Source organism: Silurus aristotelis (assembly GCF_946808225.1).
Source record: "Silurus aristotelis genome assembly, chromosome: 25".
In the NCBI taxonomy this organism is placed as follows: Eukaryota; Metazoa; Chordata; class Actinopteri; order Siluriformes; family Siluridae; genus Silurus; species Silurus aristotelis.
Window position 1 is genome coordinate 13574889 of NC_139598.1, and position 25356 is coordinate 13600244.

Genomic DNA, 25356 nt, shown 5'->3' on the forward strand with positions numbered 1-25356 from the left:
AGGCACACATTTAAGAGATTTGAGAGCGATAAAGACAAATTGTCTGGAAACATTTCTTGAAAACAAACATTTATAAACAAGTGATTTTAACAGTTTTCTTTAATATTTGTCATCATATATGTGAACGTTTACATCTTTGATTCAGTGTTACTTTTTGTTACTCTCACGCAACTAGCAATTACCTCTAAAAAGAACCAATGCAGCGTATTCAGATTTTCTTATCTTGGAATTAGTTTGTGTATGAGATCACGATAATATCTTAATCATTTTTCTAGCAATGTTGTTGCTTTTTGTTGTTGTTGTTTTGCTTTTTTACCTCAGGTTACTCATTTAGTATTATAGTTCTGCGTTTCTTTTTACCTCAGATCACTCAGTTTTTATTCTTTAATTACCTTTGATTACTTGCTTAGTTCTACAAATGTATTCCTTTGTATTACTCTGTTAGAGACTTTTTTATTTTATTTTTATTTTTTTACCTCAGATCACTTGATTAATGCCACAGTCTACTTTACCTCAGAAAACCCAGTTAAAAGTTAGTCAAATAATGGCTTTGGTGTTTATTACCTCAGACTTCTTAATTATTTCAAATTGCAGCATCATTGAAATGTTTTTCTACAGGAAAAATGTATAGTCATTACAAAAAATTTAAGAAAACAAGAGTCATATGCCTTAAGCACTAAGCTATCACCTCCCCACTTTTACATTCCTCTAAATTAATTGTGTGGCTCAGGGGACAGAGAGACTTCCTGTGTCGATATCCGACATGATAACAGAGCTACATATGTGTAAGGTGGTCGTTGCAAATTAATATTACAAAGGAATGAAGGTACAGGCTGCAAAACAAAATTGCATGGAAAAACAAACCGTTTCAGAGCATACTTAGAAAGTGATATGGTGGATGACAACACCATGTGATAGATAATTATTTTTCACAACTAAGTTTCATTATGCTGAAGCCAATATTACTACTGTACATGAATGAATTGAAATCCTGCATCTAAACCACATTATTTAGCCTGTGTTCATACAATAGATCATTGCAGTGATGTGAAATGGCATTGACTAACAATGAATAGTTCAACCTTTAAGTATTATTGATTTCTGAACACGTATTCACTCACAGGAGTATCACCATGAATCCATGGCAGGAAGAGGAAGTGATTAAAGAAATTGAAATAGGCTGAAAATGTGGTGGCGTTTACATCGGGGGCAGCTATTAAAATGCTATTAGGACTAACAAAGCGTTGTATTCAAAGCTTGCAATTTTGTACAATCAATATTAATGTGAGGGAAAGTTATGTGCATTTAGAATTGGTTTACAAACCTGCTGAAGGTTTTCTTCAAAGTCCTTACTGACTATAAAGTCCAGTTTTCAGTAATATTCAGACCAGTGCCTTGAATTACAAGTAATTAAATTAAACCCTGAAACCCTAAGCTGAGGGATAGAAAATGACACCTGATCCAGCACATCCTATTGTTTGGCAATTATATAATGCTAATGGAGCCAATGGAGAAGCAATTGTGAAAATTAAGGAATTCACATTTATTGAATAAATACATGATCTTTGTCTCCTTATGGTATTTTTCAGCCTGAGAGTCGACATCTGCTCAAAAGTGTCTGGTATTGGAATCCCAGATAGTGTTGGTGAGTCACGTCGTCAACCATTATTGGTTAAATTACTTACATTACTTTATTTTTACCACAATATTTAGTAAATCTCTGTGGAAGAGTATAAACAGATTATCATTTAAATTTTGTTTTATTTCTATTTCTGCATGTTTTTTGCTGCATTTGTATATTGTATCCTTACAACATTACTTTAAAATATAGTATAATATACTGGACATTATAATACAAAATATTACTCATTTTGTATTCAGCAGAATAAGAATTATAATTTTTTTCCAAGGATACCATGAACCAGCACAGCTTGGTCACTAATCTGAAATATGACATACCATGCCTTGCAGTTTGCATATTCAATGACAACAATTCAATTTTTATTGAATTGTGTTCATTCATTTGCTATTCTATAATAAGATATATGAGATTACAGCTTTCTAATTCTGCATTTCTTTCATTGTATGTAATTTTTATATTAATAAACTGTTGCTTTATAGAAGCAATATGTACAAAGGTATTAAGAACACTCTAATCACGTCCAATTTCTCTCAGCCCTGAACATGGAGCTGCAGCTGGACACTATGAAGCAACGAGGTGCTGTGAAGCGGGTTATGTTCCTCGAATCAAATCAGCACTATCGCTCGCTGAAGATACTCCTTGGTCGGCGAGATCGCCAACGGTGCCTTAATCACACTATCTACTTGCGGGTAAGCTAAAGTTTTATCATTCCATCTTGCCATCTTTTTACATATGCTTGATGCCTATAGCGTACTACTATTCTTCTCTATAATCCTCCCTCAAAATTATATATAAGTGCAACGGATGTTGCTTGCTTCTAAAACTGGGATGTTTTTTATTGGTCGTCTTAGTTGTTTTTAATTCATTCTTATTCATTTGTATAGTTATAATAATTTAAGACCCTTTAAGATCTTTAAGATACCACATACAAGACATCCTATACATCTGTCTGCCTTCAAAGTTTGTGGTAACAATTTGCGAAAGAAATACATGTGGCTGGAAAAGTCAGGTATCCCAATGCTTTTTTTGTCCAGATAGTGTATAGTGTCCATATAGTGTATGTCTTTAATACAGTTTCTTTATTTTTGTGGCTGCTTTTCATAGTCACTTTAATAACAAAGTAGCTTACTGTGTATATTCATAACTAAGAATTAGGAATCGAATGGCATATTTTTATATTCAGAATATTTATTTTCTATTTTTATTTCTTCTGACAAAGTAAGTATTTATTCAATGAGATCCTAATTATGGTAACACATTATCATAACTAAACATTAATTTCCTTTTGAGTTATTAGTGTATTAAGTGTTTTTCCGTCCAACTGTACCACTTCGTAATAGCTTTTAAATTGCAATAAGTGCTTTGCCAAGCTTTTTTATTAGACGGTTCTTCATGGGTTAGAATAAATTGAGTCTCTTGTCGTACGAACATCTGGCACTGAGTTGCCAGTTGATTAATGGCCATTGTTTAGCAACAAAAAGCATACAATCAGTGTTTTAGTATGTATAAAGTGTCAGCGTGTTCTACGTTAAATAATAAAATGCATTATTTTCTTTATAATTTTAATTCATAATAATTAATGATAAAATAAAAACCACATGTATTACTGTCATGCAAAGCCCTGTGCCATGTACTGAAACTTTTTTAATGTTTCTTTAAAATGCCCACGAGTTCAAATTAGCCTGAAATATTTTAATAGGTGTTTATTTGTAAGGAACAAACTTTGTAACTTTAATTTTTTTATTATAATTTTTTTTTATAAATAAGTCCATCATTTCCATGATTTAAACCATGGGAAAGGGTTTTATGGACTAAACAAAGCAGCTTGTGTTATATATTTCTAACTTTGATCCATCATTCCTTATGCTAAAACTGGAAACACGTTCTTATTACCAATGATGGTTCACTTTAGCAAGTTAAAGAGAAAACATTTTGAACTTTCTCCTCTGCTGATATGGACTCTGGGAAAGTAGACTTTTAGCCAATTCAGACAAAAATCACACACTTATCAAATACAATACTGAGATGCTTGTTCAGGTTGTTGAGGGTGTGTGTGTGTGTGTGTGTGTGTGTGTGTGTGTGTGTGTGTGTGTGTGTGTGTGTGTGTGTGTGTGTGTGTGTGTGTGTGCGTGTGTATAGAGGAAGTGACTAATGATTAATCCCAGAACTGAGCCTTCTGTTAATCTGATAAAACCATCTCTCATTACTGTATCGCTATCAGACTGCAATAGAACATTTCCCTATGGATTAGAATATACCCCCCCTTTTTCTCACTCACACACACATACACACACACACACACACACACACACTAAACTCCCTGAACTTAATTAAGGGGTTTTATTTGTTGTGCTTGGCTCTGTAGCACAGAGGCATTTATTAAACCATTTATCTGATTTCTTTAAAATTCCAAGCACAAAAAGTGATGTCAGAGGTCCATAGTTATAAGAAAGGGCAGAACAGGAAACAAGGAGGAGTATAAGGAGAAGGAAAAACTGTTAAAACCGATGTCCTTTGCAACACTATGCACTATGCACCAGACAATAAACAATACAATTTATTTTATGAGTTGCTCAGTAGCTCCTGTTTCCATAATCTCAAATGTCTGTATAAGACTGTAGAAAGGACATTACTCATAATCTTACATTTCAGTGCTCATGGTTCTCACTTTCCAGTGTTCTGTATTGTATGTTCTTTATATCACCAACATGAGGATGGGTTCCCCCTTTGAGTCTGGTTCCTCTTAAGGTTTCTTCCTCATAACATCTAAGGGAGTTTTTCCTTGCCACAGTCGCCATGGCGGCTCATCAGGGATAAACACACATCGCTTACCTTAACTCTTAAATTCTGTAAAGCTGCTTTGAGACAATGTCTGTTGTGGACAATTTATTCAGACATGATGCAGAATTACAATCCATTGTATCACACTGATACTAAAGGCTCAATTCTGATTGGTCAAAATGTGATTACCAAATCTGCAGTAAAAGAAGAAAGGTTAAGCCTGCAGATTTGGTAATTCTGCTCTGATATATATATATAACAGTTTATTTGTTATTTAGTAATGTATTATTTTTTTATATTTTAAAGACCATTTTGCAGTAGTACCGCAAATTATTTTATTCTCCGTAACCCGCACACACACACACACACACACACACACACACACACACACATGAAAATTTTACCCTCCTCCAAATGGATGAACTGGGAGAAAACAGTGAGGGGTGAGGAGAAGATTTAGGCCACAGAAAAAAGTTTGGGATAATTTCAAACATTCAAACATTGCGTAGTGTGGTTACCATTTTAAAGTAATTTGAAATAGATTTTTATATTTTTATTTATATCAATATTTTTATGCGTTCAAAAAGTCCCTCCGCAGTGGCCCCGTAGAGTAGGTAGTGGAGCACATTGTTAAAGCTGGCGATAAAAACATAGATTTAGTTTGTGGTAAATATCAAACAGCTTTTCCAGAGACAAGAAAACCACATCACTATACTGTGCAAGATTTAATAGATAAATACATGCGTGAGAATAATTTAGAGTTTCATTCCACGAATAGTTTCCCATAACTTCTCTATCTGGCCACTGTGAAGGGGCTTTTTGAACGCACTATATTTGTATTTTGCCAATTACATTTATGCCATTTGTCAGACACCCTTATCCAACAGTTGATAATTTTTTCTATAACAAATGAAATCATGGCATTATCTTTACTTGTATAACACAAAAATACCTTTTTTTTTTCTTTCTTTCTTTAGAATGAGACTGAATTTAGAGATAAGCTGACTCCCATCAGTGTAACTCTAAACTACAGTCTGGATCAGATGGTTCCTTTACCTGGCCTCCAGCTACGACCCATACTGGACCATTACAGAATGACCTTGCACCGTGAACAGGTGTGTGTATTTGTGTATCTAAAAATGAGCTCACTTAAGATGTTACTGTACAACAGCAAATAGAGACCCACATATACTTTGTTCCTGCTCTCAGGCGAACATCTTGTTGGACTGTGGAGAGGACAACATGTGTATTCCAGATCTTGAGCTCTCTGCTAAAATGTGAGTCCATCTTGTCTGTGCATGTGCCTAAAATTGAATGGTTTCCTGTTTATCTGAGTAATAAGAGCTGTACTCATGCAGTATACACACTATATGGACAAAAGTGTTGGGACATTTCCAGCCATATGGGGTTCTTCCCCACAGTTTGATAGCACATAATTGTCTGTGGATGTGCTAGAATAAAATTTCTTATTTACTTGAACTAGGAGACTCAAACCTGTTCCAGCATGGCAATGCCCCTGCTCACAAATCCAGCTCCATTAAGATATGCCTTTCATGGTTTGGAACGAAAGATCTTGCGTGGCCCGCTATAGAGCTCTGACCTCACACCTTTGGGATGAATTGAAACTCTAACTGCAATTTAGTCCTCCTCATCCTACATCAGTTCCTTACTTAACTTAAGCCTTTGTGGCTAAATGAGCAAAAATCTCCACAAACACACTCCAAAATCTAGCAGAACATCTTCTCAGAAGAGTGGAGGTTATTATGAGAGCAAATTTGGATTAAATGTGGAATAGGATTATTTAAAAATGCACAAATCTTATGGTTTGGTGTCGACAAATCTTTGTCTATATAGAATAGAGTTGATGGAGGTACTGCTTTATCTGGATGTACACAAACTGCATGTTCTCAGGCTCAAAGGTGTTTATTTATAAGCATATAAATGCTTTTATCATGAATTAAGTGAAAAGATTTCAATAGCGTTTAATTTATTTTTTCAATTTCCCACATGTAGGGACCGGACAGAGCTGGCGATCGGTGATGAAAACCCACTAATGCTTACTATCATGGCAGCCAATCATGGAGAAGGAGCATATGAGGCGGAGCTTGTGGTGCGTCTCCCACCAGAGGCAGACTACAACGGCATGGAGCGTCGACGGGAGGTAAACCACATAAACCACAACGTAATTCCCATTAGAGCATGCAGTTTGCTTTCTTTGTATTTTACAACCCTGATTTTTCCTTATATGGAGAATACTACTTAAGTTGATGATGTTTTAAAGCGACTGTAAACATTCAGTCGGGTACAATATGCAAACTTATTAAAGGACAATATGGTAACCAGAGCAGAATTATAAATTTTGCATACTAGCTTTGCCAGCTAGCTTAGCTAATTTTAGTTGTAGGGTATATTTTGAAAATTACCAAGCATGTTCACAGCAGAAACTGATTCGCATGTAGTGACACCCACTAAATTCTATTAAAAAAAAAAAAACAGGAGCAAAATAGCTAAACACTAAAAAGCCTTTCAACATAAAATCCACTAGTGCAGCTCAGCCATTGCAGCTGGTCAGCTTCAATACCCATTAACTCTAACTCCTTTATATTTCTGAGCCACTGATCCATACTGAATTCCATGATTTAATGGCTAATCCTTATTTTTCTTCATTTATGGATTTATTATGGATCAAATTCTTTTAAAATAGAAATTAAATTTGAAATTTCATTTGTGCATGAAATAAAATCTTGACTACTACACAATTTGGCCCAAGTCAGTCGTCGTAATCGAATTTGTCTTCTAATACTTAAAGTCAAACAAATCCAGGAGGTTTCACAAGATATGAACGTTTTTGCAAACAAACTAAATGTCATGAATACTACATTTCTTATGTAAATGCTTTTCAGATGTGTAAAAAAAAAATTCCAAACATGTATCTTGCTTGAGTCTGATGCATCATCTTTAATAAAACACTAGACATTATAGATAGTTATAATAGGTTGCTATAAAAAAAAACACTGAAACCTGGAATCTGCATAGTCATAGATTTGCCAATTTTGGGTGGCAGAAAGTGGTTTTGTGGCTAAAGTGGTTGTCAGGTCCATAGACCATTTTTATTACCATTTTGAGACGTTGTTCACATTAACATTTATTACTGAACATAAATTCTATTCGGAGTGGAAGCCCAGTGGTTGAGATGTTAAATCGTAAGGTCGCAAGTTCAAGTCCTGACAACACCAAACTGCCACTGTTGGGCCCTTAAGCAATGCCCTTAACCCTTAACTGCTTACCTGTATATATTGTTCTATATGAGGGTGTCGGCCAAAATCGGAATGTAAAATAAATGTAAATATTAGGGGTTTAATTGAATGTTGAGGGGTTATTTTATTCATAGTAGACTTTACCACATGCCCTAAAATGTAAATATTTTGATGCAGTTGTACAGTGTGTTGTGATTTAACAGACTTCTAATCATAGGAAGATTAATACAACACATTGTTAATTCCTCTTGTCTGTTGTTCTCTATTTTGGCCTGTCCATTCAATCAAAGTGTTTAGATTCCTAGATTAGATTCGTCAGACGTTTTGTTTGTTTTCTCTCCAAGGGTCCCACTTAACTCAATAGTTTTTATGTTTCATGATAAAGCGTGTGTGAAGAGGTCAGGGCTTTGTGGACCATCCGTTTCGCTCTGAATGCTTTGCATGTTCCAATCTGCTATCCATTTCTTTCAGAAAGCGAGCTAAAAACACACGCATGGAGTAACAAGGCAGGAATGTGGCGAATGTTGATTTAATTAGGGCTAACATTCTTCATCAAGACACTATGCACGTAACATGCACGTAACATATGCTTTTCCACAATGGCACCAATACGAACACTTCTCTATATACACACTGTCTACTCCGAACTAAACAGACTATTAAGATCACAATCTTTACTACACTCTTTCGCTGTGTTATTAGTTTAACAGGCGTGGCCTCTCTCTCTCGTTCTCTCTCTCTGGTAATTGCAGCACATGTTAGAGAGTGGCTTGTAATGTGATTAACATGGCTGCATCAGGATGTGTTCCCTTGGGAACGTTCATGTTTGGCTGACAGGAAGCTGTTGCCAGCGGAGAAGATGTATGGAGAGAAAAAAGAGCAGAGGAAGAGAGAAACATAATTGAGCGAGTGGAAAGGAGATGTCAGGACGGGAGGCCTCTGAGATGTATGATGTTATTGCCATTACTGAATTCATCACACTCGTGTTTTCTCTCTCGCCATGTTTCCTTTCTTCCTCCCACGGTTCTTCGCTGGACGCCACAAGGTCCCTTATCTGTAGCTTTAAATAGAACAGAATATTTTGAGCATGCCTGGTTTTTGTGTTTAGTCTTACAGCACTACATACTGTATACTACATCATCATATATGAATAGTCGAGTATTGAACCATCCCTACATCCCTACATCATACAACATCTGTAATGTGTGGGAAATTATTAGAGAAAATAACTTTATAATTTATAATGCATAATAATTACCCACTCTTGATCAAAGCTACTCAGGAAAGGAAAATGAGTCAGCGTTTTTGGTAATCAATTCAGTTCTTTCTTTTTTTTTTTGTAGCAAACATTTTCAAAAATCCACAGAGCTTTACATAAGTACTGTAAATGGGTTGATATATATATAATAATAATATAAAATTTAAATGCATATATTTGTTCCTATAAATTTTACCTAATGAGTGAGCGAGACACAATAGTGCTGAGGAAAAATTCCCTGAGATCATATGTGGAAGAAACCTTGAGAGGAAAGGCAACCCATTCTTATCTGGGTGGCACCAAATGTCCATTATATACTTTGAAATTTACGATGTAGCTATTGTAATAATAACCCAGTGTAGCAAACAGGTGTTCCATGTAGAGCCATCCTCAGCAGCAGTTTCCAAACGATGAGAACTTCATCACCAATTAGGGATGGATCAAGCAGGTTCAGAGTTTTTCACCAAAGTATTATACCTAACCAAACAGAGAAATTGAAAACTTTTAATCAAAATCAAAAAAGTATTACAAAACTGCCTGCAGTTATCGTATTTCAGCATAAACTATTTCAATGCAGGATCTGCTGAACTGTATTAACAAGTAACAAAAACAAACGAAGGAAGAGCTGTCATTTTAGACTGCTTTCAGAGGGGTCTGGTAGCTTAGTGGCTATGATGGACTCCTAATCAAAGGGTCATGAGTTTAAATCCCAGCACCACTATGTTGCTACTTCTGGGCCCATCAACAATGCCCTTAACCCTTAATTTCTCAGTGTATAAATGAGATCATTGTAAGTCATTCTGGATAAAAGCATCGGCCAAATGGCGTAAATCTAAATTTCCAAAAAGCAAAGGAAAAAGAAATTTGCAGGAAAATTACAGGTTGTGTGTGATGGTTGAAATATTGCTGAGAGTCACTCCAGTTTTATTTCCTGAAATTTAAAGCAACCAGTATTTTTATTAGCAATTGACGAAAGAGCTTGGGCATGCAAATGGAAAAGGACAGACTTGGTTGCGTAGCATGTTTATCCATAACATTCAGCCATCATCACATAGTCAGGATTATTAACAGGGACCATGTTTCCCACAAGCTGCTTCACTGTTACCTGTCATGTAACATTACTTTGCACTACATCCATATTTAGGTCTTTTTTTCATCATATTATGAGTTCGGAGCAAGTCCAGAGAAGTTATTAACAAAAGTGTAACCACAAAACAAACCGAAATATGAACTAGTAATAACAAACAGGAGCTTAAGCAAAATCGACAGAACGAGGCATAAGACATTTGTCTTTATGGGAAATGCTGTGAAAGGTGAGACATAAATACAAGTGCTAATTAGGGGTGAATGGGAATCAGGTGTGGAAAGTCAAGCGACATGAAATGTGACGGTGCAGTGGCTTGTGGGAAACAAAGCCCCTGCCTATAAGACATACACTCATGCCCTTGCGTGTTATATTACCGAATGATGTGTTTATAGAAACTATGGTTGTTGAGGCTAATATTAAATATTAAACATTAAACAATATTAAACGGTAAAGAGAGAAAAAGGAGAAAAATGTAATAATGAGGCATAAGAAAGTTACAATTATTTACACGTGTATGCAGAAGTGTATGTGTGTAGATATATATTATATATTTATATCATAGTATACATTAAATGAATTATATATATATATTTGCACATATGACTTGATGATGTATTTTTTATTTTTTAAAAATCATATGGAAGACAGAGGTGTACACGAAGATACTTAGTGTGAGATGGAATAGAGTGCATGGGTATTAATAGTTTTTAAAATTAAGAATTGCTCTGTCCTAGTGTGTTAACAGATGTGCAAATATGTATAAAAAAAGTATAACAGTGTCAGTTGGCAGTTGTGGTCTGTAATAATAAAACATTAGTTATCTAGGAAAATAGCTTCTATTCATTATTTACTAAGCCATTCAAAATCTATCTATCACAGAGTATTTCTTGTTTTTCAATCCAGCACAGAAAACACATAGTCATGTGAAACTCCAGTATAATTACGACCTTAATGAGACATAATTGTGTAATCTTTTTTCTTGTTTCAGGACCTTCAGATTCTGAATTGTGAGCACAGGATGGAAAACGACACCCAGTTGGTTGTGTGTGAATTAGGAAACCCGATGGTGGCTGGAGCAAATGTAAGAAAACTATTTTTCCTTGCTTAAGATTAATATTTTCTTGCTAGATATTTCTGTGGCCCCTGTTCAACTTCTTTATCACATGTTTGATTTTTGGCAGACAGTCTCGCTCAGTTGTACATATATTGACACCATTATTTTCTATGTTTGATACTGGTAAATTGTTCAATAGGAAGTGGTTGAACAACACTCTATTTGACAGAAAATATGGGAGATAGAGATGGAAAATAGGAGTGTGCATGAACATTTAAGACAGGCTCCTTCATGCAGGACAACTTACAATGATCTCATTTATACAACTAAACAGTTGAGGATTAAGAGTCTTGCTCTAGCACCCATGATTAAAAGTTTGGTAGTGTTGGGATCTGAACTCATGATCTTCCAATCAAAATACCAACAGCTTAACCACTAAGCTACCAGTTCCCTAATAAGGTTTCAGTGTGCAGTGGAGCCAGTTTCTGTATTTTTCTGTACAGTGGAACCTCGGAGCTCGTGAGGGTTAGGGACCAAGACCAGTCGCGAGTTCCAAATTTTCGCGACCTTTTGATACGCCCCTTCCAACCCAGTAAAAACCCAAAGAACACTATACGAAATCGATTTAAATGAGTAAATAACACTATTTCACTCCATAACTTAATTATTAGACAATTTTAATGAGATAAACCTTGATTAGAAATGTTAAAACTAGCGTTTTGAGCAGCTCGCGGTTGCTCACAAGCCGATCTGAATGAGAGTCGCGAGCATGCGAGGTCGCGAGCGCTGAGGCCGCGAGTTCCGAGGTTTCACTGTATATCTTCATTTTTGTTAAAAAAAAATGTGATAAATAATTTTTCCTATAGTTCAGTAAAATTCATTATTTTAATTATATTATCATTATTTCAGAATAAGGTACTCTGTTTCGGGCATGTCCCTAATGGAAAATTCATTTTGCTTTTAAGGGTTAAGTGTGTAGGCTTGAGCGAGAGTGTAGTGCTATACACGATACTTTACTCTGCCCAAGTAATTTCTTTGAATTATTAAAATCAATCAGGAAACAGACATTGTAGCCATGCTGACTGGGTTAAAATGTTTGAGAGATGAGTGTATAAGGAGAGAAGATGGATTAAAAAAGAAGGAGAATAAATAAATAATTGTCACTCTTATGAGAAACATTTAACAATATGGGTTTGAAACTCTTAAACAGGATTTAGGGTCTTCCCAAAGTGACATTTCTAGCATGGGCAACATTGTTACAGTGAACTATGAAATTACATATTAAAGAACAGCAAATTCTATTCTCATATAAAAACATACACATAATTTAAAAGGAAGCTGAAGTCTTTACATGTGAATTTAAATAAACAAGTACAGTGTTTCCCAAATAAAGCCATGTATATATTATACATGCAAAAACCATATTTAACACGCTTGAGGTCCAGACCAGACACATACTTTACTATGTCAGTGTGTATGTTTTACGTCAAATGAATTATCATCACAGTCACTGGAAAGCACCCAATGGACATTTGGCTTGAAACCATTTTATGTTCAGATATATCAGTATTTGGGTGAACTTTCTATATTGCAAAACAGTTTGTAAAAAAATATATTGGGGTCAAGAGTCTGAATGCAGGAACAGCTGTTTTTTTTTTTCTACATTGTACATAGTTTACATTGGGTAGAGTACAATGGTGGCTCGATTGTTCAATAGATAAAAATTGATGTTCCTTTGCTTGTCTTTTGACGTGGTGCATAATCCGGGGCAGCAAATTCACTGCTTCGCTTCCGTATTATTATTGTGCCTTGTAGTAAAAATGGCAGCTGGAACAAGAGATAATAAAAGTTCATTGGAGAAGGAATCAAATCATGCTAGTAGAAAAGCAGCATTGGGCAAGACCGGTGATGACAGGATCACCATATTGGGCTAGTCTTTAAATACGTTTTGAGACGACAAGGACTTTGTTTGATAGTATATGCAAAGGCTAAAGGAGTGTTCTTAGTCTGTAACAATTGTAACAGTAACACTGCATGTATGCCAGGACCAAGGTTTCCCAGAAGAAAACTTTGCTTTTCTGCTCATAGTGCATCCTGGTGCCATCTCTTCTCCTTGTAGACATTACACATTCACACAAGATGTAAAAAAAAAACAATGTGATCAGCGCAATGTGATCACCCCTTCTTCTATTTCTCAAGTAAACCACATCTGATGCTCACATGTACACGCTCCATAGGCAGCGAGCTGTAATGCTGTGCTCTTTGAAACCTTTCCATCATAAACTTCTTTGGCTCTTTGATGTTACAGTAGCTCATTCATTGAACCAGACCAGACAGGTAAGCCAATGGTGCCCATGGCCGTGTCTCTGCTTCACCAGGTGTCCTTTATTGAACCTGTAAAAGACAAAGTTTGACAGATCGATTTTTTCTTATTTCCAACACATCATCTTAGAGAACCGATTGCTGACTTGCTGCCTGAAGAGAGATGCTAAAAGAAAAGTAGGATAAGGTCAAATCCCAACCTAATGTTACTACAAAAAAATGACAGGAAATAATTGTAAATCTTTTAAAGCAATGCCATTATAAATGGCATCCTGCCTATTGTCATGACCTGCTACTGGTATACTAGCACAGCTGCCTGCCACTGTGCTGAACACGTTATACTTGGATTCTTTGATTCAGTTCAAACAAGATCTCTGCTATGTTCCATTCTTTATTTATAAAAGTGCTATAAAAATGTCAATGAATCGAATGGATGCGACACTCTCATTGCATATGGTGGTTATGGCTGTGGTCCAGTGCAGCCTTTGGAATGCAACTGTTATCCAGATGTGTTCATAACACTGAATCTTCTCATCTCCTAAAATGAATGGAGCAGCATGTGTATTACTTCAACATAAAAACACACATGCTGTGGAAGCGGGGCAGAGATGACTGTCCATGTGGTTGTTAACACCACTGCTGAGTGCTTGGACCTATCGGATTTGCAAGTCTTTTAGCATGGTTTCTTTGTTTGAAGATGGCGCCATTTTGCTTTCACATCAGTAAATGTTTTACGATAATACGTGGTCAAAAAGACCAGCTCTGTTTACAAGAAAGCACTTTATTCATCTACATTATCACGCTACACCTTCAAAATAGTCCCTTTGCACAGCAATGCAGCGCTCCCAGCTTTCCTGCAACTTATAGAATATGTTCTGGAAGTCTTCTTTTCGAAGCGTGTCAAGAACCATCTCGCAGGATCACCTTTGCGCCGGTGCCAAAAACAGCAAACTTTGAGCTGAATCTTCATTTTGGGAAGAGGGCGTAGTCCGCAGGAGCTAAATCTGGCGAGTAGGGTGGGTGCGGAAGTGGATCGTGTAGTTTCCGGCTAGAAACTCGCATGTGAGGAGAGCTCAGTCACATTGTCATTGGGTTAGGGTTAGGGTTAGGGTTAGGGTTAGGGTTAGGGTTAGGGTTAGCATCCAGTTTTTTGCAGAGATCACAGACATAGTAACGCATGTGATCAGAATGTCTTTTGGCACACTGACTAATGGAGGTCGGTGCTCCCTGTGACTGTGTGTGCAGCCTTGTGCTGCCATCTGTTGGTATAGGTTCGTTATTTTATTGTGACCTCATAAATATTTCTGGAAATATGTCAGGCAGCAGAGACGCTGGTCAGGCGAATTTAGCAAAACTAAACAAAACTGAAAACATGGACTGAAGAAATATAAACCCAAAGCAAATAATATTAGACAATATTTTCTTACATGCTGTCGTATCTGTGCATGTGTGTGAGTGTGATGGAGTATGATTGGACCTGGAGACTACAGTGGCCATGTTTGTATGCCATGATGATGAAAATAAAGGCAAGGAAATAAGGGAACATGCTGTAGTTAGGTTTTAATGAAGTTTTTATCTGAAAGTATTTCTTATCTTTAATTTTACCAAGTCTGGTTTTCACCAAATGGAGAAAATTACATTTAAAGATATTATTCAAATTTGGCTGAAAACCTAAAGATAGGTCTAAGTAAAAAATTCCGATTGAGATCTGTTCTGTTCACAAATTTTATTGAATAATTGTGTTGTATTAGTTGAGTTAATCATGTTTAAAACTATGTACAGAGTGTGTAAGTGGTTTTGGATAGTAGTATTTGATTACAGACTGTATAGATAAGATGTGTCCATTTTTGCTATCCAAGAACTTGAACAATTTTTGGAAAAAGCGCACTAGATTTTATACATCTTTATAAAAACTGACTGCATTTGAATTGCATTGTTAAACTGGCTTCTAGAAATCTCTGGGAAGTTCCTTGAAACTTTGTTTGTTGCTTTGTTTATCTTTTGGTGTAATTTCCACCGAAACAGGAAGTTAGAACAGGACTCATAATACAGTGTCAAATGTACATGGACATGACACTGAGCAATAATAATGTGCTGGATTGACTTTTATTTTTATATTCCACTCCTTTACTTTTGAACAAACTTACAGTTGGTTGCACATTAGTGCATACTACCAACAAACAAAAAATATTTTTCATGCACAGTTTTATGATGGCCAAAAAATTGTATTAGAAGCTCAATTTTGAATGTGGTCATCAATCTTTGTGATACATTTTTACAGCAGTCAAACCTTTAGCCAAAAAAAAGTCAGTCTTTCAGGAATATAGAGATATGATCATTCGTGCATATAGGTATATGCATGGGATCAAAAAACACAATAAAGTACTTAACTTTCAATAACTCATCCGGGGATTAAAGCCTTTCGTCCCTACTGAACGCTCGGGTGACAATCTGAGGACGTTCTATAAGATCTGTGCAGCTGCTGCCTCTACTTTTTCATTCCCTTCATCCCTCCCTTTGTCCCATACCCATCAGTTTCCTATTTCCCTTGAGCCCTCAGGGTACATTGCACTCGACTTTAATGACTTGAAGCCTTTTCCTTCAGGATTCCTCCTTGTTTAGCTCCCATTAACTTTTACTTGCATTAGACTTTAGATGAGAAAGAAGATACGGTTGCTCGGAAGTTGACGATTATTTTTTAATTTTTTTAAAGATCCTAAAGCCCATGTTTTCCGAGGCTGAAACTTCAAAAGATTTTAAAGATGCCTTGGTGTTGGTTATTCTTTCCTTTTTGCTTTGTTATGATGGCCGTGCCGGGTAAAGCCAGTCAAATTGAACGGTAATTTCGATCTAATTTGACACATAAGCTGGTAAACGCTTTTCTCTGCAGGATACGGAGAGTGCGGTTTAGAACTTTATTACTGCTCCTCAGCCCACTTAATACACCAGATTTTTGTGCCCGAGAGCCACGATTGTGCCTTATTGCTCACTTTCTAGTGCAAAACATGCCCCCACATTGCTGATAAAGCATTTAATGTTTTTAGGTCGAGAGTCTGTCGAGAAGGAGGGGTCTCAAACTCTTATGACTGCATGATTGATTGGTATTTCTGCCTGTTAGCCTGGAATGAGATGGAGCCACTTGTCTTCAAAGCCCACTTTGGCGACTGAGCATGAGGGGAGGGGAGGGGAGGGAAGTGGGGCAATTAGATTGGAGAGCAAGCAAAATAGGGGGTAGAGGTCATCATTTTCTATCCAAAATGCACTCCTAATCCTAGGTGTTACAAAAGTTCCTCAGGCTGATTTTCTTTTGAGAGAGATACCGAGGTGAGAAGAAGATCGAACAGAGAAACAAGTCGGATGAATCGGCTGGTATGCTCTATGTAGATGATTTGTTAAAAAAAAAAAAAAGAGGAAGCACAAGGAAAGTCAGGGGAAGAGTTGTTTTGCTGTGGTTTCACAGGGATGGATAATTGAGAATGATGAGAGAGCCTTGTTTTGAAATGAACGCTTGTTTGATCATGAGAACGAGGACATTTAGAGAAGAATTGCCTTGCGGTAGGAATAGGAGAGGAAGAACGACAGTATGACCGAGGTTGTTTACTGAGTGAGGAACACAGAGGATGAATAGAGGGAGTGTTTTTGCTGAAGCAATGGATTAATAGGAAGAATAGAATAAATAATAAATGGAATGATTTAAGAGAGAGAGTAAGCGGGAAGGATGGATCGACGTGTGTATACATGTGTATGCGTGTTGGATGGTCGAGCTTGACATTTTAACATGTTCCAGATTGGTGTATGCTGTTCTGAGAGACTCAGAGTTCTCTTTTGGAGCCTGCAGGGTTGAACTCACATGGGCCAAATTAACATGGCACCAGTTAAGCACTGTGACATATCCCCTGCCCTGCTCACACACATTTATGTTCCCATCACCCACCAAGATGTCATGGGCAACCACATGGGAAGCACATGGAGGATGTGATCTGACCAACAAGAAGAAGAAAATAAAAAGAAAGGGCCACTTCTTGTACACACTTTTTTCAAGGTGGTCTCTCCAGGCACTAAAGTTACCAATCGCAGATGGAGGGGTGAAATGAATTAATGTTATGAAATATAGTTTCAAAAAAGTTTTAAAAGCTTCAATTTCAAAGGTTTCAAAAGTTTCCAATTTCATTGGATTTCTCTTACTCAGTCATTCAGCTGCTTTATCTACCTATTTATATACAGTACATACTAATCTGCTGCTCCAGGAATGGTTCAGAGTGCCTCTAAATGTTCTTTGTTATGGACATTTTTAATTTGTCTTAATTCCATACACACACTGTAATAGCATTTCTGCTTAAGCTCCAAGCCATAGTCTTATTATAAATGTTTTTTAAAATGGAAAATCTAAGTAATACCCAAACAGATGTTTACATGGTATAAGGACCTTTATTGCATATGAAACTGCAAACTGTCTATAATTTGTAAATTCTAGTACAAACGTCATTATTTATATGCGTAATTGGCTTCCGACTGTCTTGTCTAGTAATGTTAAGACAAATCGGTTTCCACTGAAAAACTGGAATGTATTGTAAATCAATCATCACGTTCAGAAATTTCAGAATAGATATATAGAAAATGAATTTTTTTTTAGATATTCCTTTGAAATGTCATCATATATTGTGTAAATTAATTAATAAATGTAATAAATTTATGATATATTTATATGTTTATATATATATATATATATATATATATATATATATATATATATATATATATATATATATATATATATATATTCCTTCTCCTTCTTCTTCTTCTTCTTCTTCTTCTTCTTCTTCTTTCGGCTGCTCCCATTAGGGGTCGCCACAGCGGATCATCCATATATATATATATATATATATATATATATATATATATATATATATATATATATATATATATATATATATATATATATATATATATATATATATATATATAGATCCTGTCATCATTTTACACTCCTTCCTGTCCTATAATCTTATTGATGATCCGCTATTAGTAAATACTGACAAGTATTAATTAGTTGGCAGATTGTATATTATTCGAACACATAGAAAGTCTCAGGCCTTCCATTTAAGCTGTGTAATATACCAAGTGTACCAAGTGTAATATAGTGGAATCAAAACATTTATATTGTCAAGTATATATATATATATATATATATATATATATATATATATATATATATATATATATATATATATATATATATATATATATATATATTCAGGAACGTTAGGAATAACATTAGGAAAAATACAAATACATTTTTAAAACACATTATTGTATTAAAGGGACATAATGTTTAGATGAATTCCATAGGGACTGCAGGGGTGCGTCCAATTTCGGGGGGTCTTAGAACATAACCCCTGCGAGTTCAGGGGGACTACTGTGTGTGTATGTGTATATATGTGTGTATATATATATATATATATATATATATATATATATATATATATATATATATATATATATATATAGAATTATTAGAAAATATGCACAAACACCCAAACGAAAATTGTACTTCCTCTTTCGATCTCTAACTAAAGACAAAAGCCGAGAGTGTCCTCACTGTTGCATTTGTCCTTTTCTGGATTCCATCAAGAGGACACGGGGTTCAAACGGCACAGTGTTATCCTTGTTTCACTGTCTGCTGACATATGGATTCTGTCTACTCTCTGCTCATAGTGAACACTCCGAACAGCAACTATGAGGATGACGTGCTCTATATCTCACCCTTTCTCTGTTCCAAAATCATTCACTCGCGCTTTAACGTGTCGTCTAAAATATTGAAGGAGTTAATATTTGTATATGGAGCACGTCAAGAGTCTGACTTTGTATAGGATCTGCAAAAATGTTTGCCATTGTTCCAAACTTATGTGGAATTAATAAACGCACTAGTTATTTGGAAATGTTTATCGCACCTCTCTCTTTTCTTCTATTTTAATAAAGTGTTTCTCTCTGTCTCTTTGATCTCCATCTCTCTCTTTAACCTAATGGTTGTTTAAGATAGCAGATTCTGAAGTCATAGAATAAAGATTGCTTCTCCAATGGTTACTAGAGTGTTGTTATATACAGGAGAGACACTTCATGTCTCAAAGATTTGTTGAAATAATGACCATTTGTATGACTGCCAGTAATTTAACAACTATTTCTCTGGGTGTAGATTATTAACAGACTCACCCAAATAATCTCCTCATTGTTGTCTTCCAGTCTGCCTATAAGCAAACATTGCTGACACGTACCCTTTGTTTTAATATCTTCCACATTTTAAAAGCTCATCTCTCACTAGGGTGGTCATGTAGTGGTTCCTATATATTGGATGCTTTCGGGCTGAAAACAATTGGCAAACTGTGCGTGTTAATGACACCCAGCTGAGCTACAATGGTGATTTCCTTTGATTCTTTACGGATCTATTTGCAAGGAAGTGTCTACAGCTCGATCTAACCCAACCCTGTCCCTCAGTCACGAAAAAGGGGCTGTGTGGTGTCCTGGACTAACCTCGTAAATACAGGAGATCTGGGATCAGTTCAGTAATATATCCTGATTTTCCACGCCAACACACAATCATGTATTCATTCACATTAGACAGTTTTGTCTTGACAGTGATGTTTTAAAGTTGGGATAAAACTGGAGTACCTGGAGGAAACCCATGTGGAGTAGATGCTGATAAGTTTGTTTAAGAGCATTACTGCCAATCTGATTCTATAGTAACAACTATAGAAACTTGTATGGTGGATGTGGCATATAATCTATGTGATCTGGTAATAAATGTTAATCGGGTAAAAATCTGTGTAAGATCATGTTTGTTTAACATTTATGGAACGAGTCTCCAGTGTCAATTGCTTTTCTATAATGCTGAGCTGTTAAGTCATGAAGTTGCCAGTAGACGTTTCCATGAACATATGGCTTACATGGTCATACAGAGCTCTAACCTCAACCCTACTGAAACACCTTTGGTATAAATTGGAACACTGACTACACCCCCAGGTGTATTATTACAGCAAATGCAGATTAAATTGTGGAATGTGATGTTTAAAAAGCACATACAAATCTTATAGTCAGGTGTCCACACATTTTTTTTATTGCTGCACTTTTGAACATTGGAAACATATTCATATTCCTGCCTGTGCTGCACCAAATTGGCTTTTTTCAACATTTAATTTTCCTTTTTTAACACGTCCTAATACGTTTTGGGTTCCGCAACAACCATTCTGTTGAAAAGTTACTGTCTCATTAGAGTAATTGGCAGCTGCAAAAATATCCAATCCGATCCTCATAAAAACCCAGAAGCTTTGATGAAATGCGCGAGTTGAAATGTGGTGTCACAGTTGCAGAGGTTTAACCCTCTCGAAGACTTTTCCAAGGCAGTAACCACAAAAAAACAGGTTCCAGCTTTAGAGTTTTACAGCACTTGTTTCTTTCACCCTTCGGTTACAAGCTGGCTTTGTAGTGTTCAGGGTTTCCTTCGTGGGGTTGAGGGGGGATTGATGGGGGAGGGGGGCCTTAGGAGGGGTCTGTTTACAGGCTTTTGTAATTAGCGTAGAGCCTGTAGCCACAGTCCTGGTCTTCATTAGCTGTTATCATAGTCCAGCTAATGAAGTGCAACATATGGGCACAGTTAAAGACAGAGAGAGAAACGGTGTATGAATGTGTGTGTGTGTGTGTGTGTGTGTGTGTGTGTGTGTGTAAGAGTGAGTGTGTGTACCGTGTTTGTTGCTTTGTGAAACTAGCATGACATCATGACAGTGGAGAAATACCACTTTAATTGATCACGTCTCATTTTTCTTCTTTCATCTTCTCTTCATCTTTCATCTCTCTCTCGATATCTCTAGGTCTCAATCGGTTTGCGATTCTCAATCCAGAGGTTAGAAGACGCTGAAGCCCACATCGGCTTTCAGCTGCAGATACAAAGGTAAGATAAAGAGTCCTTCTCCTCTCTTTCTCAACTCTTCCCATCCCTTATTCTGTAATCTATTCACAGCCTGAAACTGATCTCATGATAAAAAAAGGGGGGAAATAAATCACCCTTTTGCTAATGCACTATATGGCCATAAGTATTGGGACGCCTCACTTTTCTAGCCGTATGTGGTTCTTCCTCAAAAAGGTCAAGGCACACAGTTGTATAGGATGCAATTTAGTGGACTAGGACACCCAAGCCTGTTTCAGCACGGCAATGATCCTGAGCTCAAAGCAAGCTCCGTGAAGATATGCTTTACGTGGGTTAGAGTAAAAGATCTTGATGCTATAGAGCTCTGACCTCAGCTCTATAAAACATGTTAAACTGGACCACTGCCTGCACCCCAAGCCTTCTCACCCTACATTATTATCTGACTTTACTTTAATCTTTGTAGCTGAATGAGCACAAATCTCCACAAACACACCCCAAAATCTAGTGAAACAGCAAATGGGGACTAGATGTGGAATGTTAAGTTCAAAAAGCAGATACAAATCTCTTATCAGGTTTTGTCCTAACTATAGGAACTATGGCATAGTAGAACAAACACGTTACTACAAATGTCACAACAGGAAGTGCTGCCAAAAATGTGACCAAACAGAATTAAGAGTTCGACACTCCCTTCTGTCACCTAGCCCTTTTTCTAACTATCTTTCCTGCTGTACATCACATTGTTATTTCTCCTTCACTCTGTCTCTTCCTGCCTACAGGGTCTCCTCTTCTATCTCTGTCTTCTGCTTTTTCCATTCTTTCTTTCTATCTCCTAAACACCCCCCTGAGTTTTAACCTCTCCCTTCATTCTCTGTTCTCTGTCACTCTATACTGCTCTGTATTTTTTCCATCCTTCCTGTGCTTCCCTTTATCCATCCCTCTATCCTTCTGACTTCCTCTCCTTCTATTACTTCATCCACTGAGCTTTCTATCTTCCTCCCGTCCTTACTATTTTATTATCCTTTGCTCTGCAGATGTCATTCTTTCCCTCCTCTGCTCCTATTTCTTCTTCTATCTTATACTTCTATCCATCTCTTCAGCGCTCCTGTCATCCCACCCTTCATTGTTTATTTCATTCCCTTGCTTTTTGTAATCGCTCATTAGCCAGCATTCCATCCTACTTTCACTCTCTCTCCATCCCTGCCTTTCACTAAATCTGACCCTCTGCTCATTTACTCACTTCCTGCAATGTGAACACACAATCCAAATCTATAGCTCAAATATTGTAAAACGCAGACACACACATACACACATGGTCAAAAAGGTCTATCAGCAACACATTCCTTACACAAGCTTTAATAATCTGCTGTGTGGGTGTGTGTCTGTGTGTGTGCGCACAGATGTGTCAGCACGCGTGTCCTCAAACTTTCAGCGCTACAGACAGTACAGATCCGTTGTGGGTGTGTGTGTCCAGGGTCAGGACACACTGCGATGTGTGTGCTGGCCGGCCATTTTATAATCAAGTCCTGGCATGTCAGTTTTAATTACAGCTTTATTAAACTCTAAAAGGAGTCTTTTTGACAAGATGCAGATGATTTACACAGGAAACTATGAGTGTGTAGGCTGGATTTTAGATGTTTAAGGACAAGCTGAGATCATCAGGACATCTGGCGGGTCCAGACAAAACAAAATATGTTTTTACAAACAACGAGGCCTTAAAAATGTCAATGAATGATAGGAGTCAGGTGACTGGTAGGGGTTAATGTGTGTATGTGCATATATATAAAAAAAAACAGCAGGTCACACATATTTTTTTTCTAAATATGGATAGTTTTTTCTCTGTACATCCAGAGATATTTTTAACATACACATAATACCATTCTGCTTGGACTAAGGACTAAGGATTCGGGAAAGCAAAGATTGTCACATGTAAGATTTAGTCTTTCTTTTGTGTTAATTTGTATTGTAGTGATTTTCTAACAAAATCAATTATAACATTCCACCTTCTTTGCTCGTGTCTAAGCAGGAATCATTTTTAAAGCCTTACTAGTACACGGTTTGAAAGTCAAATCTTGAATATTTACTTACATAATTAATGCATGAAATGTGAACTTCTATTCAATTTGAGACATCAGAGATTATTATTATTATTATTTTTATTGTTATTAATATTAAATAGTTTTACTATTAAACAGAAAAAGTTACTAGGATTGCAATCCATTACCAAATTCAGGTTTCTCAAAATTTCTTCCAGCAACAGGAAAGATCATGCGCATGCACACACACACACACACACACACACACACACACACACACACACACACACACGCACGTACATTCACAGATGTCCAAACATTCGTTTTTTTGCTTGTCCTTGTCTACTCTTTAGGGGGGCATTTGAGAGCATGTGTTATAATAACACTTGATCCTGTGTAGTTTCTGGTACACACACACACACACACACACATTGCAGAAGTGTTTTATTAGGGAATGTTGTTAGAAGCTGGCACACTGCTAATCTAAGGAAAGACAGGAAAGGAAATATCCCTTATGGTTTGCTATCATTCCTTAAAGCCAATCTACCATTGTGTGTGCGTGCATGTATGTATGTATGTGTGTGTGTGTATGTGTGTGTGTGTGTGTGTGTGTGTGTGTGTGTGTGTGTGTGTGTGTGTGTGTGTGTGTGTGTGTGTGTGTGTGTGTGTGTGTGTGTGTGTGCGTGCGAGCCGAGCAAGCGTGCCAGGTGTTTTATGTTAAGTACGTGTCACTGTCCAAAAAACTCAATGCCGTTATCATTTGAGAAGAAACAAATGCGGGACAGAGAGACATTTAATTGAACCATGTTTCTTTCTTACTGATAAAACTTCCACCTGCTTCTTTTTCCTTTTGATACTTCAGTATTCACATGCTGTGACTCAATGCTTACATTTCCCACTGTGGAGAAAAGTTTGGTAGCGGTCTACGTATTGATATTTACAGTGGGTACAGAAAGTATTCAGACCCCCTTAAATTTTTCACTCTTTGTTATATTGCAGCCATTTGCTAAAATCATTTAAGTTCATTCTTCTTCCTCATGAATGTACACACAGCACCCCATACTGACAGAAAAACACAGAATTGTTGACATTGTTGCAGATTTATTAAAAAAGAAAAACTGAAATATCACATGGTCCTAAGTATTCAGACCCTTTGCTGTGACACTCATATATTTAACTCAGGTGCTTTCCATTTCTTCTGATCATCCTTGAGATGGTTCTACACCTTCATTTGAGTCCAGCTGTGTTTGATTATACTGATTGGACTTAATTAGGAAAGCCACACACCTGTCTATATAAGACCTTCCAGATCACAATGCATGTCAGAGCAAATGAGAATCATGAGGTCAAAGGAACTGCCTGAAGAGCTCAGAGACAGAATTGTGGCAAGGCACAGATCTGGCCAAGGTTACAAAAAGATTTCTGCTGCACTTAAGGTTCCTAAGAGCACAGTGGCCTCCATAATCCTCAAATGGAAGACGTTTGGGACGACCAGAACCCTTCCTAGAGCTGGCCGTCCGGCCAAACTGAGCTATCGGGGGAGAAGAGCCTTGGTGAGAGAGGTAAAGAAGAACCCAAAGATCACTGTGGCTGAGCTCCAGAGATGCAGTCAGGAGATGGGAGAAAGTTGTAGAAAGTCAACCATCACTGCAGCCCTCCACCAGTCGGGGCTTTATGGCAGAGTGGCCCGACGGAAGCCTCTCCTCAGTGTAAGACACATGAAAGCCTGCATGGAGTTTGCTAAAAAACACCTGAAGGACTCCAAGATGGTGAGAAATAAGATTCTCTGGTCTGATGAGACCAAAATAGAACTTTTTGGCCTTAATTCTAAGCGGTATGTGTGGAGAAAACCAGGCACTGCTCATCACCTGTCCAATACAGTCCCAACAGTGAAGCATGGTGGTGGCAGCATCATGCTGTGGGGGTGTTTTTCAGATGCAGGGACAGGACGACTGGTTGCAATCGAGGGAAAGATGAATGCGGCCAAGTACAGGGATATCCTGG

At 37.0% G+C, this 25356-nt stretch overlaps 1 protein-coding gene across 1 annotated transcript in view; it reads left to right on the plus strand.

Annotated features, from left to right (window-relative positions):
- Positions 1 to 25356, plus strand: part of itga8 (integrin, alpha 8) — a 90262-nt gene that overhangs the window by 49214 nt on the left and 15692 nt on the right. The window contains exons 16-22 of the mRNA XM_083529872.1: positions 1590 to 1645; positions 2177 to 2331; positions 5401 to 5538; positions 5633 to 5700; positions 6437 to 6584; positions 11014 to 11106; positions 21264 to 21343. Of these exons, the coding sequence (XP_083385998.1) occupies positions 1590 to 1645; positions 2177 to 2331; positions 5401 to 5538; positions 5633 to 5700; positions 6437 to 6584; positions 11014 to 11106; positions 21264 to 21343 (738 nt within the window). The remainder of the gene's footprint in view (positions 1 to 1589; positions 1646 to 2176; positions 2332 to 5400; positions 5539 to 5632; positions 5701 to 6436; positions 6585 to 11013; positions 11107 to 21263; positions 21344 to 25356) is intronic.